At 34.4% G+C, this 16,660-nt stretch overlaps 1 protein-coding gene across 2 annotated transcripts; it reads left to right on the top strand.

Annotated features, from left to right (window-relative positions):
• The first annotated feature begins 1,714 nt into the window (after positions 1-1,714).
• LOC120067992 (beclin-1-like protein) lies at positions 1,715-15,780 on the top strand. 2 transcript variants are annotated; one of them, XM_039019649.1, is made up of 10 exons: positions 1,715-1,928; positions 2,401-2,726; positions 2,848-3,018; positions 3,573-3,697; positions 4,459-4,507; positions 5,291-5,449; positions 5,546-5,631; positions 6,191-6,259; positions 13,858-14,007; positions 15,238-15,780. In XM_039019649.1, the coding sequence occupies exons 1-10, from the start codon at positions 1,784-1,786 to the stop codon at positions 15,485-15,487; spliced, it is 1,530 nt and encodes a 509-aa protein (XP_038875577.1). In that variant the 5' UTR covers positions 1,715-1,783; the 3' UTR covers positions 15,488-15,780. The 2 variants fall into 2 exon arrangements, with proteins under 2 accessions (XP_038875577.1, XP_038875578.1); XM_039019650.1 differs by having other exon boundaries at positions 1,746-1,928; positions 2,409-2,726.
• Positions 15,781-16,660: the final 880 nt, after the last annotated feature.

Below are 16,660 nucleotides of genomic sequence, written 5' to 3' on the forward strand. Positions count from 1 at the left end.
TAGTGTGTAATCATGAGACACATGAACAACACATAAGTAGTGGAGAAGTGACACTTTGTCTTTGGACATTAAGAATGGACGTCTAAATTACACCATTTTTTTGTGTAATATTTATAATACTTTTTAATTTGTATTTTATTTCAAAAATATTTCTTAACCTTCAAAAGTCTAATAATACTCTTACCCTTTTTAAAAATAACATACCCTAAGTTTCAGATAGAAATTGTTTGTATTTTATTTAAAAAAAAACACCTTAAACACTTTAAAAAATAGTGCCCTTAAAACTTAAAATAGGTAAAAATATGCCCTTGGCATTAACATATGGGCAAAAATGGTTTAGCTACACCCTTGTTACCTTAGAAAAATTACCAAAAATAGGACAATTTTGAGGATATTATAGACTTTTGGGATGATTTTCTAAAATAAAGGGGGCGTTTGGGGTCATAGGTTAGTTATTATAGTCATATGTTATAATAGTTAGGTTATGATAGTTTGTTTTTAGGATGTAGATTATTTTAGTTTGGATTATAATAATATGTGTTTAAGGTGTAAACTATTTTAGTTTGAGAAGAAAATCGTAAACGTTGTAGCAAATAATAAAAAAATGATGAATGTAAAATAACAAAAACTATAGTAAATAGTAAATACTGTAACAAATTGGAGGTTTTGAAATAGTGTAGACGATAGCTAATTTGAGGTTTTGAAATAGTTTTTACGGTAGCAAGAGGTGGTTATTATATTTTGATGATAACCCTTGCCCCAAACGTCCCCAAAAAGTTTTGGGACAAATGGACATATGAAATGTCCATCAAGCCCTTAGTGATATGTACCAACTTTTTATTCTCTATTAACACACATTTTGTGACTTTCATCTTTCTCTCCATCTTCCCTCTAACTTCTATTTTCCCAAGCTCTCTTGCCATGCTTCAATGTTATTAGAAAGTTGAGCGTTCTCTCAAATATATTCTCTTTGTGGTAAGATTTTGTGATTTTAGATTGTTTGGTAAGATATAATTGATTAAAAGACCGATTCTCAAGGTCAAAATGATTTTTGGCCTACTTTTTAAAATTTAAGAATTTTGACCTTTTGCTTACTTCATCATTGAACAATTTTACAAAATTACCCTTATTTATTTTTATCTCTTCCTCCTTCCTCGATTTCTTTCTTTCTTTTTTCTTTTTTATCTTCTCTTTCCTTCATCTGATGCTTTCTTTTTCTCCAACACGACCAACTTTGACAAGACCATACACCAGCTTCGATGAGTCCACATGAGTAACTCTGTCTATCCTATTCTCCTCTCTCTATATTTAGTTTGCATTGCAGAGTGAGATCATTGACCGAAGAGCGAGATCGAGTGCCAGAGAGTGACATCGTGAGAGAAAGGAAGAGAAAAGAGTGATCTGTGAGAGGAAAGAGAACGAGAAAACCCATTTCACGTGAGTAAAAGTTTCTTTTTGGTAATTTCATATGAATTTAACGTTAACAGAGAAAAAACCTATTTTAAAAAAGTGAGGACAAATCTCATTATTTCCCCCGAATTTGGGTCATTGGGCCAACCCTAAGAATTTGGATCATAATTTTTACAATGTTGGTTTTTTTTCCCCTAATATTAGTTTAATCAATTTTCTTTTTTGAAAAATAGTTTAATCAATTATCTGCACGTAAAGATTGTCATGAATCCATTATTAACTGCAAAGGCCTCGTTGGTTTTATTGTTCCACGCGAAGACTTGCATAAAGAACAAGACTCTTCACTAGTCATTTTTCACATTTGAATCAAACAATGGGTGACAGAAAAACGGGTCGGATCCCACCGGCGGACCCGAATCTTCCTCGATTCGGCTGCCAGAACTGTGGCCAGTCCTTATGCTTCATTGGCGTCGACACCCATGCCGATAAATTCATCAACGATCCTTCTGCTCGATCCGGTGAACTTCTGTACTCTTAATTCTTAATGTTTTATCTTCGCGCTTTTGGTGTCTCAGATGTGATTTCTTCAGTTACTTCGGTCTTCTGTAGTTATTTACGCAAATTTTTGCCCTTCGCTTCGGATTGTGGTGCGATAATTTGAACGGTATTGGTCGATTGAATGATGGTGCGCAATATTGTTTATGGGGGAACTTACGAAAATTTTGGCGAAATTGTCTTAGCTTCATTAAGTTAATGAGTTGTTGAACAAAGCACATTGGAGAGATTGTGGCCTAAATTAATAAAGGCCTCTGTGTTGTAAAAGGAGACACGATGTGTGAAATATTTTTAAGTTTGATAATTTACATATGGGCAATCAATCAACCTTCTGGAGTCGTAAATAGCAAGCAGGTTTGGGGATTAGTTTAATGTTCAGACTTCAAGCTGTATGCTTCTTTTAATAAATATGTTCTGGTGATAAACAACGATCAGGGATGCAGGGGTCTGGAGTTCATGGGGCCAGTAGCATGTTAGCTTCCACGCGCATGGATAATTCCTTTGTTGTGTTGCCAAAGCAACGGCCCCAATCACATGGAGTTCCTCGTCCTCGTGAGGGGGCTGGTCAGGCTGATACAGGACAATCTGGAAAGGCAATGGAAGAGTCTTTTGTAGTTGTGTATAAAAGTGAATCTCCATCTGATGGAGGTGGAATGCATATACCATCACCTGATGGGGCAATACAGCCAAATAATTCTGGGTTTCACACTACAATAACTGTCTTAAAACGTGCTTTTGACATTGCCAAAAGTCAAACTCAGGTACTGTAAAGCAAGGAACTTGCACTTTGTTTCAGTTTCATTTCAACTAGAGACTGATTAGCTTTCTTGGAAGTTTCGAGGAACTGGTTAAAAACTGTATGCCTATATTTCTGTTTCCCAGGTCGAGCAGCCTTTGTGCCTGGAATGCATGAGGATTTTGTCTGATAAACTTGATAAGGAGGTTGAAGATGTGAACAGGGATATTAAGGCATATGAAGCCTGCCTCAAACGTTTAGAGGGGGAGTCAAGAAACTTTCTCTCCGAAGCTGATTTTCTTAAGGAGAAATTGAAGGTACAATTCAACAATGATATTTAGGCATTCATTTTCTAAACAACATATGCTGATTATTTTATTTTGGAAGGATGGCATGGCTTAGGAAGTTATGGAGAAAATTTTCTTGAGATACTTATTTTATTTGAGTTTAAGGTTTGTTGTTCTCTAAAGATTCAAAAGCAGAGATGTATTTTTCCCTTGTTTAGGCATATGAATGAATACAACTGTACAGATAAAAAAAAAAAATAAAATAATTACATTGCTGCTTTTGATCGTCTTGGTTATTATATTATTGTTAAAAAAAAAAATATCTCTGCTATTTTTATCTCAATTATATTATTGTAATACCTAAAATTGGGTATTTTAAGCATCATGGTTATTATATCTTAATAAAGAGAGAGAAGTATTTTTCTATTCAAACAATTGATAGACTCATAATTTTTGGTAAAGATTCAAATTGAATCAGCTATTAAAAAAAAAGACAGAATATGAATTTTAATCAATAGCAATACTTGTGGATTATTTCCATTTAAAGAATCTGGCTGTTTGATCTTCTACTTTTTCTGGTTTAGATTGAGGAAGAAGAGAGAAGGCTTGAAGCAGCCATTAAAGAGACAGAGAATGAGTTTACAGAAGTAAATGCTGAGCTAAAAGAACTAGAGCTTAAATCTGTTCGGTTTAAGGAACTGGAAGAGAGGTACTTGCTGTTTTGTTTTATTAGGAAACTGAACTTTTTATTGGTTATTGTAAAGGTACAAAATAAGAGAGTAATCCAACCCCGTTTAACGAGTGCTAAGTCACCAAAGAACCCTAAAGTTTAAGTGGGTAGATTATGATAAATTTAATTATTTCAATACTTCAACACTCGGCTCTGAAATTCGTAGAAGGCTGAACAAGTAGAAATCAATATTAACTGGGGAGAAAATGACATGACAGGATTTAAACACAGGACCGCCGGATCTGATATCATTCTAAATCCTCGATGTACCTAAAGGTTTAAGTTGATAGACAATTTTCGCAGATTCCATTTTCCCCTATAGTGCTAGCAGAAAATTGGGAAGTTATTTTATTAATATTGAAAAAAAGAACTACACGAGGGGAACCCAACCTTTATATTTGTAGGCCAGATCATTGAATCTGTGGAAATCATTACAACGGTTCACCGTTAACCTAGGGTAAAAAGTAAGCCTAATAACTGAAACTAATTATGCTATAAAAACTAAAATAATTCAAACAATATGAAACAGATTACAAATAATGTCCCTACTACTAATATCACTCCCAACCCCTTGCTTTGACCCCCTAATCAAGATTTCTCTTTTACTGGGGTTCATATTCATCTATGCCTCCACCGATGGTTTATGTATTTCAATCTTTATATCTTTTGGGTTGAGAAAGAATTCTTGAGATACTTTTAGGTTGGTGAGGTGATTGCTTTTTGTATTCATTGAATGACAGGTATTGGCATGAATATAATAATTTTCAGTTTCAATTAATTTCACATCAGGTACGCTCTTTATTATTTTTTTTTTAGGTTTTAAAATTTCATAGGAACGACGAAGATGTAAATAGTTATGTTTCTATTTTGTTGCTGGATTCAATCAAGTCTTGAATTATTTCAGTTTCCAATAAAGCCCAAAAAAAGTGAATGCTTATACAGTGAGAGAGATGTAGAATAGGCCTGTTCATGATTGTTATTAACCTAAACAAAATATAAGGATCCAGGCTTCTTTATATCAACATAGTATCTACTTGAATATGCTTGGATAACTACCTTTTCATAGTTTGAATGTGTATGACTGTGGCTGAGCAGCCTTGCTGCCACAAATGAGTTTTAACCTTATGTTGCTGCGATTTGTATAAAAAAGAAATAATAAGAAAAGAAATTTGTGTAGGATAATCTTGTTTTGGTCTAGCTTGATATGTAATGAATGTCTAAGTTCTAAATTCTAATCATAGGACTAACTTGGATCATCCAATTATGGAGTCACATGCATTGGATATAAAATATCCTCAGAATATTTTATTAAAGGAGTTAGATGATGGCGTGATCTTTTTAACCTTGTGAAGATTGAAACTATGTTGTGATGTTTTTCTAGCTCCATCTATCTGCTACAGTGCCACTTATGAACCATATTTTATTTATTTATTAATTTTCCATCTATGAAAGAATTCATAATAATCCTCTACGTGACAATGTTGAGTGCTGAAACAAAAAAGAATTACTGCCTAATCTTGACGTCTTGAGCAACTTTTTTATTAGTTGTTAAATGAATGATGACTTTAACAGGAAGAGAGAGATGCAATTTTAGCAAAAATAGAAGTTTCACAAGCACACTTGGAATTGTTGAAGCGAACAAATGTGCTCAATGATGCATTTCCCATTTGGCATGATGGAGATTTTGGAACAATTAACAATTTCCGGCTTGGACGTCTTCCTAAGATTCCCGTATGAAAACTATATTCTATTATTCTTGTGTATTAGAATTTTTAGTCATTAGACTCCAACTCCTTTTCCTGCTAACTTTTATGTTGAAACATTTAGGTTGAATGGGATGAAATAAATGCTGCATGGGGACAAGCTAGCCTTCTTCTTCATACAATGTGTCAGTATTTCAGGCCAAGGTTTCAGTATCCTTTTCTGAATAACAATTTTTGGGAAGCACTTTTAGAAATATTCAGTTCAACACCCGAACAATCGTTAAGTTGCTTTTTCTTGAGAATTGTCCTTTGATTATTACTTTTGCATTGGTGTTTTGGATTGATTGAGATGAAAGGATGTGTGCAGACCTTTAACATAGTGGAAACCAAGTTCTGGTGAAAGAAATAAAAGGAGAGAAAGCAAGTTACTCGATAATTTTGGAACCAAAATTTATTGGAAAATGAAACCAAGGATCTGGGTACTAGTGAGTTGTTTCTTGTAACGAACAAAATATTAGAAAAATAAGTTACAAAAAATTTAGTTAAATTGGTAATTGTAACAACAACAAACAAAAGGATACCTAGAAAAAGTGAATTCCACCTGGCATTTTGGTCTTGGAACATTGTTGGATAAAATCTGTACAGTTGGTTGTTTTGAATTTCCATTCTGGGAACCAATTGCATATTTGATGTCTAAAATCAACATAAATGATTCAGGGATCCAGATTATAAGTATTGAACCCCATTTCTTTAACTCTTTACTTCATAGATATCGGATAAAAATAATTCCAATGGGGAGCTACCCTCGCATCATGGACAATAACAATACATATGAACTGTAAGTAAATATTGTTTTAGTTCTATTTTTGTAAATTCCATTACTGTAATGAAATTGAATGGGTTTCAATGAATATTCTTGCCCGTATATTGAAAAGAAATTAAAAGATGGAAAAAAAAATCACATTTAACTTTTTTATTATTATCGTTATTGTTATTTTTTTTTTATAGAAACTATTACTTTCATCAAGAGATATGAAAAATTAGGAGGGCATATAAAAACTAGCCCACAAAGAACCTCACTAGAGAAGGGGGTTCAATTAAGTACAATGTTATCTAGAGAGTAATTACAAAAAGTCTTCGAAGTCGAAGCACAAAGAGAAACATGAAATCTCACGAAGGACTAAAACTTACTAGGCTTCTGCTCTACATCTCGAAATACTATGTTGTTCTATTCTTTCAAAGATCCCACAACAAAGCACACATCCTAGTAAACCACAAGAAACGAGCTTTCTCTTAATGGGAGGAGGAACTCTCCGATTGTCACACGGACATTTCTTTGACGAGCTAACACAAGATCAAACGCCTCAAAGAAACAATCCCAAACAGACCTCGCAAATTGACAGCTCCAGAGAATGTGATTCAGGTCTTTCTTTGCCTTTTGACAAAGAATACAACAAAACAGACCCATTAACAAGGGCATCCTTATAGAAAGCCTATCCAAATTGTTCACACGACCCAATAAAACTTTCCAGGTAAAGAACTTCATTTTGGAATTTTAATCCTCCATAACACATAAAAAACTGACTCGCTAATGGAAGAGGGGTCCAACAACAAATTAAAAGACTTAGAGTGAAAACCCTCAAGAAGATTAGGACTATAAACACGAAGATCACTTCTCTCAAGCTTGACATTGAAAGCATCAAGCAAAGACAGTAGAGAGGTAACCTCCAATTGGGCAAGGGATGACGAAAACCAAAATAAAGAGACACAAAACTCCCTAACGAAATCAAGAATCAGAAACTAAACGATTTTTAAAGGAAGATAAATTATATAAAGGAGGAAACACCATTTAGAGGATCTATCCCCCACCTATTGATCATCCCAAAAGTACGTTGCTTTACCTTCTCCCACCAAACAACAAACAAGATGAGAGAAAGAACGAAGGTCCAAAGATACATCTTTCTAGAGATTTTGGTATGTGCCTTTAACCTCCTTAGACACCCATTCAAAGAGATTGTTTTGAATTTCCATTTTATGGAAACAATAGCATATTTTGGTGTCTAAAATCAACATAAATGATTCGGGGATCATATTAAGTAACGAACCCCATTTCTTTAATTCGTTACTTCATAGATATTAGATAAAAACACTTCCATTGGGGAGCTACCCTCGCATCATGGACAATAACAGTACATATGAACTATCATTCAGGTAAGCATGCTCTCTCGTCTCTCTTGTTTCCTCTCTCCTTCAACAGTAGCTCCGGTTGTTACTTTCTCTGATCATTCTTTTCATCTTCTCCGATCATATCTTTTACTTTTGGTTTATTACTGCTCTAATGGAAGTCAAAGGTCGTAAGATTAATGATGATTACTTTTGTGTTTTGCACGACGGGAATGGTTTCTTCGTGTATGACTTGAACAAGAATCAAGGCTTACTTCTCTTTATCTATGTAAGATGGTTAGAAGATGGTTTAATGGAGATATTGATTTGCCTGACTCATGTCTTCTTCTCGGGAAAAACTAGTCTTATTCGTCTATCTAAAATTCGTGGTAGAAAGCCAACCCATTGGAAAACAAATTTTAGTTTGGTTAGAAGATGGTTTAATGGGGATATTGATTTGCCTGACTCATGCCTGCTTCTGGTGGTAGAAAGAATATTCACGTTCCCATTGGAGTTGATAAGCAAGGTTCGCAGACATTTCAAGGTCATGATTAGGGGTAGTTTGAATGTTTTCTTAGCTTCGAATTCTGATCATAGGATCATTCGTTTCCCTTTGGCTTGGTGAAAATGAAACATTTTTAGGTATTGAAAAGGTAGACAATGGCCTTTTGAGATCCTATGCAGAAGTTGGTCATTTGAATCCTATTCCTTCGAAGTTTGCAGGCTCAGATAAAGTTGGGTTAAAAGAGAGTGCATACAATGTTTCTTTCTTGGTTATGAAAGAAAGAGATATGTTGAATCTGAATCTTGACTCTGTTTTGGTTGTGACAAGATTGATGGATCATTACTCTTGGATGGAAATTAAGGCTTTTCTTGAAGAGTATTTTCAGTCTACAATTTCAATTAATCCATTTTTGGATGACAAAGCCTTGATTAAGCTGGAGAAGGATTTTGTTTCCTTCAATTTCGATGGAAAATGTAATTTGTATGGGGATATACATCTAAAGATTGAGCATTGGTCCAACAAGATTCATTCTCTTCCAAAATTTATCAAAAGTTACGGAGGTTGGATCTTCATAATAATTTACCTTGGCCTTTCTAGAAAACTTATGTTTTTGAAGGCATTGGAAAGAAATATGGTGGTTTTGTGAGTATCTCTTCCCAAACCCTTAATTGTATTGAGTGTTCTTCAGCTGTTATAGAGGAAAATTTGTGGATTTATTCCAACATCTTTAGTTGAGGACAAAAGTTTGGGGTATTTTCACTTTTATTTGGCGATTTTGGTCCTTTGGAATTCTTGAATGATGAGTTATCGAGTTGAGGCACGTTATTTGCGAAATATTTTTCGAATTATCTTGATTTAGTTCGAATCGATGAAGTAATGACAGATGGAGAGTTCACTTTGGAAGGGAATGTTTTGGCGCAAGAGCAATTGAATTTGGTTGTTAATGATTTTCACAAGTCTTAAAGAGGAAATTTGAAAAGCCCTTTTGTTGCATGAAGATTATATTAATTCTGTCGGTGGGACTGTTGGAGAGGTTGTTGCTTCATCTTTTATAGTTTTGATTCTCTCTCTTTAGAAGTTAGGGCACACTTACCAATCCATAATCAAAATTGGTGTAATTGCAATGAGATTCTATTAATGGATCGTAATTGACCTCAATCGCAAACGTGCTTTTGGTCATGTTTACTTAGGCATTTTGTAGACGTAATCTGATTACGATTGAAATTTTTTGCTTTGGAATGTTTACTTTACACTGTCTTTTTATTGTTACGGTTAGCATCTCTCCGTTTAGGGTCAATCGGTAACAGCATCTATAATTGTAATAATAACTGTGACAAGTTCATAATTCTTCTACTGTAACAGTAATAGTGTTTGGAACAATAACGGTAATGGTAACAGTAACGGCATTTGAGGGCAAAAATTGGAAAATTGTTCAAACTTATCTAAAAAAAGCTAGTACGTAACTTTCAAACACAATCAGATTCATCACTTTCAGCTCTGCAATTAGATTCCGTTTGTTGATTACAGATTGGCAGTGGGCCCACATTTTATTAGGACTATGAAAAACAGGTAAACAACAACAAACGTAATAAAATAGGCCTACTTTTCAGATTTGATGGATTACATTTCCCTTGAAATAAACATGACCTTAATGAGATTTTAAATTAGCCTCTCGGGAAGGAGGGGATTGTTTCGACGCCAACTGAATTAAATTCTGATTTTAACAATAGCAGCGAGTTTCAAGGTGAAAGTTCAAGAGTTCTTTCGTTGCATAAAGACAACATTTATTCCATTGGTGGAAAAGAAGTTTCAACCTTTAATAAGATTGACAGAGCTCTCTCTCTATAATTTATGGAACCTCCACTTCATTCTCTATATTCGTTGTTTTGTAATTCTTTCTCCAAATTTATAGAGATCTCTCTCAATTGTAATAATGATGTTGGAATTAATTTGACACCCAAAAATAGCCTTCCTTTTCGGCTTAACCACCGACAAACTGGAAAAACAGCTATAGCTATCGACACCATATTAAACCAAAAGCAAATGAACTTAAGGGCCACAACTGAGAGTGTTGATTATTTCCTTTATTGTGAAATTTTATATTGTACTTATTGTATTATATTTGCTGTATTTTATTCTTTCCTTATTTGTAATTGTTTTATTCTTTCCTTATTTGTAATTAGGTATGCCTTCTATTTAAGAAACCCTTTTCTCCTAAGATTAATAAAAGAAAAAATAATGGTTTTTAGCATGGTATCAGAGATTCATTATCGAGGTCTGAAGTTTGGTACGTTATTATAATTTTGTTATCAATCCTTGATACTGAATGGACAATTAGAGGAAGGTCCAAATCTTCTAGAATTGATTTCGTGCAAGTGTTGACACTCGCATCGATCCCCAAGAGTTTCTTCAGACTCTTATAGCACTCTTCAAGGTTATCATTGTACAAGAAGTGATCAAATATACCAAATGATTCTCCTTCCTTGATCTTTGCCTCGGCATTTCGCAATCGTTTGAGGATTTGTTCTTCGATTTCAATTCCTCTAGCACGAAGGCGCCTCTCTTCTCTTCCCTTCGCCTTCCCATTTTTTCCATTCTCGGTTTCTACAAACAATTTTCTATAACCCTTTCAAGAATCCACCGATTGGGTGTTCCTCGTTTCTGGTTCTTTCGACCTTAAACACCCCTTTTCTCAGAATTCTCTTCAGGGTAATCTAGAACTTGGAGGATTAAATTTCTCCATGGGAGAAGCCCCAACCCTCTTTGCTCATTATTTGAAGGAGGGAGACTTATATACCTCTCTCACACACGTCCTGACATTGCTTTTGCAGTTAGTGTAGTAAGTCAGTTCATGCATGCTCCCGGGTCAGTTCACTTTGAAGCGGTTTATAGAATTTTGAGATATTTGAAAGGTACTCCAGGAAAAGGTATATTATTCACGAAGCATGACCACCTAAACATCGAGGTTTACACTGATGCTGATTGGGCAGGAAGCACGACTGATAGAAGATCTACTTCGGGGTATTGCTCTTTTGTTGGAGGAAATCTGGTTACTTGGCGAAGTAAAAAACAAAGTGTGGTTGCAAGAAGTAATGCTGAAGCAGAATTTAGGGCATTAACCCATGGTGTTTGTGAGGGCATATGGATAAGAAGACTATTGGAAGAATTGAATTTCTCTCGGACAATGCCCATACGCATCTATTGTGATAACAAGTCAACAATTTCCTTTGCCCACAATCCAGTCCTTCATTATAGGACCAAACATATTGAAGTTGATAAACACTTCATAAAGGAAAAGATTGATGCAGGAATAATATGCATTCCCTTTCTCCCGACAGCAGAGCAAATTGCAGATGTGTTAGCCAAAGGTCTTCCAAAATGGCAATTCAACAAGTTGATTGACAAGCTGGCTATGAATGATATCTTCAAACCAGCTTGAGGGGGAGTGTTGATTATTTCCTTTATTGTGAAATTTTATATTGTACTTATTGTATTATATTTGCTGTATTTTATTCTTTCCTTATTTGTAATTGGATATTTCTTCTATTTAAGAAACCCTTTTCTCCTAAGATTAATAACTGAAAAAATAATGGTTTTTAGCAGAGAGTGAGACATTGTATTGTGTCTATGTAGCAATTGGACAAAAACGCTCAACTGTGGCACAATTAGTTCATATTCTTTCAAAAGGGAATGCTTTGGAATATTCCATTCTTGTAGCAGCCACCGCTTCGGATCCTGCTCCTCTTCAATTTCTGGCCCCATATTCTGGGTGTGCCATGGGGGAATCTTTCTGCGATAATGGAATGCATGCATTAATAATCTATGATGTTTTTAGTAAACAGGACGAGCCACATGTTTTGTCTTCTCATTTGGAATTGAATGAGTCCTTTAAGTTTCAAAAGAAAATCATTAATGATCAGATCTATCTTTTGAACAACAATTCATCAATTTCGCCTCTTCCTTTCCATTATTCTTGGAAAAACCTTAGTTGGTTTAGTGGTTAATCAAGAGGTTAATCCTGATTCTTTGGAAGAAAATTGGGTTCTTGTCTTATGATCTCCATTGCTGTTAATTCTCCAAAGAAGCGTTATTCCTCACCATTTGCCAGTCATTGTTCCTTTACAATTCCCGACTCAAAGGTCATCTTTGTTCATGGAAAAATCAATAAGGAAATTGAGTATCGGATTCCGATGATGATTCAATTGTTAGTATGATTCGTTATGAAGTTGATCATCCTTTTTTGGATTCAGTTGCTGAGGAGCTGTTTTCAGAGGAACAATTTGGAGAAGCTTGCAGCTTTATTTCAACAAAAGGACTGTAATTCATTGCATGTTAGTGATTTTTACTTATCTCCTTCTTGAATTCCCTCAAGATTCTCATCTATTTTGGCTGCTTGTGGTTTTTAATTACAAGATTTTATCCCCCTTTTCGGCATAGCTAGCTATTTAAAATTGTTGCCTTGAAAACAAGATCTATGATTTTCCTTTTATCAAGTCCCTATGGAGTTCAAAGGAGTTTGGTTCGATTCTTGTGGAAGCTTTTGGAAAATTGGTTCGCATTCTTGTTATGTGGGTTGAAAATTAGTGTTTCCTTGGAATTCTAGATGATGGTTACACCTTTTCAGTAGAAGACAAAAGTCTAAGATTATTTGTGGGGTATCTAATGTATATGAAGTTACTGATTATAAAGTTAGCGGATTTCTCTGGGTGAAATTCATTTTGTTGTTTTGAACCTTGCTGGGTTGGTGGGGACTTTAATTTTTCTCGGTGGGCCTATGAACTACGCACTCTTGGCATATCAACAATAGGAATGCATAAACATAATGATATCATCGAAGCTGCAGGCCTTTTGGAACTTGCTATTTTGTTGTAGGCTTTTCGGCATTCCTCTTTTGGGCAGTTTGGTTGGAAAACAGTTGCTTCATTCCCCTAATTCTAAGCGTTGGTATTTGGATTTTTCTGGCAATTTCTTTCGCAAGCTTCTGGTGATCCCTTTATTTGTCCCTTGTGTTTGGCTCACAATGAAATATTGTAGCATCTGTTCTTTGATTGTTGTTTTGCTCATTCTTCTTGGTGGCGATTATTTTCCTATTTCCATCCACATTGGTCAAAGCTCTTTTATTTGAGATTTAGTTTGAACTCATTGAAAGGATTTTTCATGACAAATCAATTCCATGGATGAATCATATGGGGTCTGCTCGTCTTTTAGCCTCTTCTTGGTGTTCTTGATCCAAGTCTTATGCTAATAGTTCTATTCAAAACATTTGCTTATATTTGAACGCTTTTATTTTCTTCGTTTAAGTTTTATATTGTCTCTATTATCTTATTATTCTCCTTTATTTTTTGATATCATGTCTTTTTTAGCATTAGTCGCTTTTCATTTTTTTCTTTCTTTCTTTCCTCTTTATTTTTTTATTTTTTTATTTTTTATTTTTTTTTTTTAAGTTAAAAAAAACAGTACATATGAACTGTAAGTAAAGAGTGCTTTAGTTTTATTTTTGTAAATTCCATTACTATAACGAAATTGAATGAGTTTCACTGAATATTCTTGCCCATATATTGAAAAGGAATTAAAATAAGAAAACAAAGCCAGATCTAGTCTGGCTTCGTTATCTTGTAGACAAGAGTCAACATTGGAGAAATTTCGTGAAGCACTTAAATGCGATGATAGATGTATATATAAATAAGGCCACTTTCTTCATGTTTTAGTTTCCAATTCTTTGAAACATTCTTCAGGACTCTTGATTTGATATGTCAGTAATTCAATAGGTTTGGACCAGTGAACTTGTTTTGGAGTACACGTTACGATAAAGCCATGACGTTGTTCTTGACTTGCTTAAAGGAATTTGCTGAGTTTGCAAATTCTAGGGATCAGGAGAACAACATACCGCATGAGAAATGTTTCAAATTGCCATATAAGTAAGTTGCATTATTTTGGATATCATTTTTCCTGTGTGTGAGAGATTGCATTTATTTTATTTGATTATGTTTTGGCTCGAGTTAGAAGACAAGAAGGAAGTTCTATTGTTTTGATCTTTAATTGTATTATTTAATTTTGGGTATCAATGAGGAATCTTTTATTTGCCTACTGCTTACTCAAATAAATTAATAAAAAAACAATCTTTTTTCTAACATAAGTAATGACAGATGATCTTTTATTACATTTCTTGGCATTGGCATACTTTAAAATTAAGAATAATAGCCCGATTTTCATGGGTTGTTTTTCCCTCTTCTTCAAATAATAATGCAAATCCTAAAATTTGAAAATGTAAGGATCAAACTGGCATAAAATTGAAAATCCAAGGGTTATAAAGTGTAATTTACTTCAAAATATATGTTTGATGATATGCATGCGATGCCGAGAAAGTATTGATGTAGGCATTATAGCTGCTTACCTGTAAAATTTTTACAATTTTAGGGTGAATTAGGAACATTGTTAGAGTACTAAGGGTGTATTAATAATTAGCTAGAGACGTTGCGGTGATGATGTGGATTGATTTAGTTGGCTTAGACTTGAGTGAGTGCTCAATGATATGGACTGTTTGAGTCATCTTGTAGTTCTGTTCTCTTTTTATGTGCAGTATATTGTGATTTTACGATATTTCTTCACCTTGTTTATGCATGTATAGTTTTCTTGCTGTTCCTATTGCTTGGCTAGAATAAGGAGCAATATGATTAAAAAAAAAAAAAAGAATCTTAGGAGCTGTGTATGAAACGTAGACGTTGTGATGATTAAGCAGTTACATCCTGGGGATAAATGGTGTTTCAATTAAGTAGTTTCATCCTGGAGATAAACAGAGTTTATGTTTATCTCATGAATGCACCATGTTTAAGGCTAACATAAAATGACCAACAAATATAAGATATGAAACAACAAGAAACAACATTAGAAACATATTAGACGACATGGAGATGCTCGAAATAGGCTTTTTCTTTTTCCTTTTTTAATAATTCTAAGTGGTAGATTGAAAACCATACAGGTATTTTATCTTGAACAAAGGAATTAAGATTGAAAAGTCATACATGTGCATGTACTGGAATCATAATAGTATTTAGCACAATATACTAGTCTGTTTGTTTGTGCTTGATCTGTATATTCTGGCATCAAAACACAACTTGCTTTCTGATCATCATCGGATAATGTTGCAGGATTGAGAACGACAAGGTCGAAAACTATTCCATCACGCAAAGCTTCAACAAACCAGAGTATTGGACAAAAGCTCTCAAGTATACTCTCTGCAATTTGAAATGGGCTCTCTACTGGTTTGTTGGCAACACAAATTTCCAGCCCCTTTCTGCAATCGCCTCATCACATAACGAAGTTCCTTCAGTTGGCTCTTTTTATACAAAGCGCGGAGCCGACTCCAGGTCTGACTATGGAAATTCTTTGAACAGGTGATGACAAGTTGCTGACATATCTGAATCTGTACAGGAAAGTCTAGGATTTAGTCTCTCTCACTCTCTCTTTCTGTGTGTGTGTGTGCATGAAAGCATATTCTTTTAGAGGTTTATTGCTGTTTCTTCATCAACTATTAAATTAGATAGCAAGACAATAGGTTAATGATGCTTGCTTTGTTCTTAGAATAGATATGAATGACCGTAATGTCAATTAAAAAGAACCTTTGAATTATAATACCATATAGCGTTTTCTAACAAACTAAAAGGTAAAAAGATGAACCTTACTTTGGTTTACGTGTGTATTTGTCTGCATATATATGATCTGTGAACTTGTAGCCTGCTGAACTCTATTCTACTTTGAAGAGTAAATGCCTCGGGGAAAATTTCTAGTATTCCCATGGTATATACTCCATTTGTTCACACTAAATTTTGTAAAATAAATAATGCTTTAAAGTTTCATGTGGGTAGACTATATCATTATTTAGTAATGCTGATGTGGCTGATAATAAATGAGAGTAGTACTCATCATTTAGTGTAGGAAAATTTATGTATTGCCTCCTGCATGGAGGGCTTCTATAAAATGACAGATTCGGAGTACGATGTGTTTGTTAATGTTAGTGATATCAGGCAGGAAAAGCAGTGAAGCTAAGGCAGTTGAAATAGTGAGAGAAAATAAAGTTTGTCTAGTTCGATATTGTTCATTAACATTAGGGTACATAAGAAATCAGTTGGATTCATCTTAAATTTGCACGTGTAGACACAGACGCACGTGCACACGGACACAAACCCACATGCACAGAACAATGGGAAAAATGTTTTTTTTGCTTTTGTCCCATTGTGACCCTCGAATTCAATGTAGATTCACACGAGAAATTTGACATTACTATCATCTACACATTATTTTCTTTGAGATGGATCATTCTTCTAATATGTACTCTTAAAAATCTTGGAAGGAAAGAACAATCATGCCCACCTTTTTTCTAATGTAATCTTATTTTTGCCATTTGATTCTTTCTGTCATGGAGATAACCGATGGATGGCCCTCGGGCCCATGCCCTAAGGGTCCATTAAGCCGACACAAAATTTAAATTCTTACATGTACAAACAAACACAACAATCTATGGTTTTCAGTAATGGGGCCTTTTTAAATATATAAAATATTTTAAAATATTTA

The sequence above is a fragment of the Benincasa hispida genome, chromosome 12, assembly GCF_009727055.1.
Source record: "Benincasa hispida cultivar B227 chromosome 12, ASM972705v1, whole genome shotgun sequence".
In the NCBI taxonomy this organism is placed as follows: domain Eukaryota; kingdom Viridiplantae; phylum Streptophyta; class Magnoliopsida; order Cucurbitales; family Cucurbitaceae; genus Benincasa; species Benincasa hispida.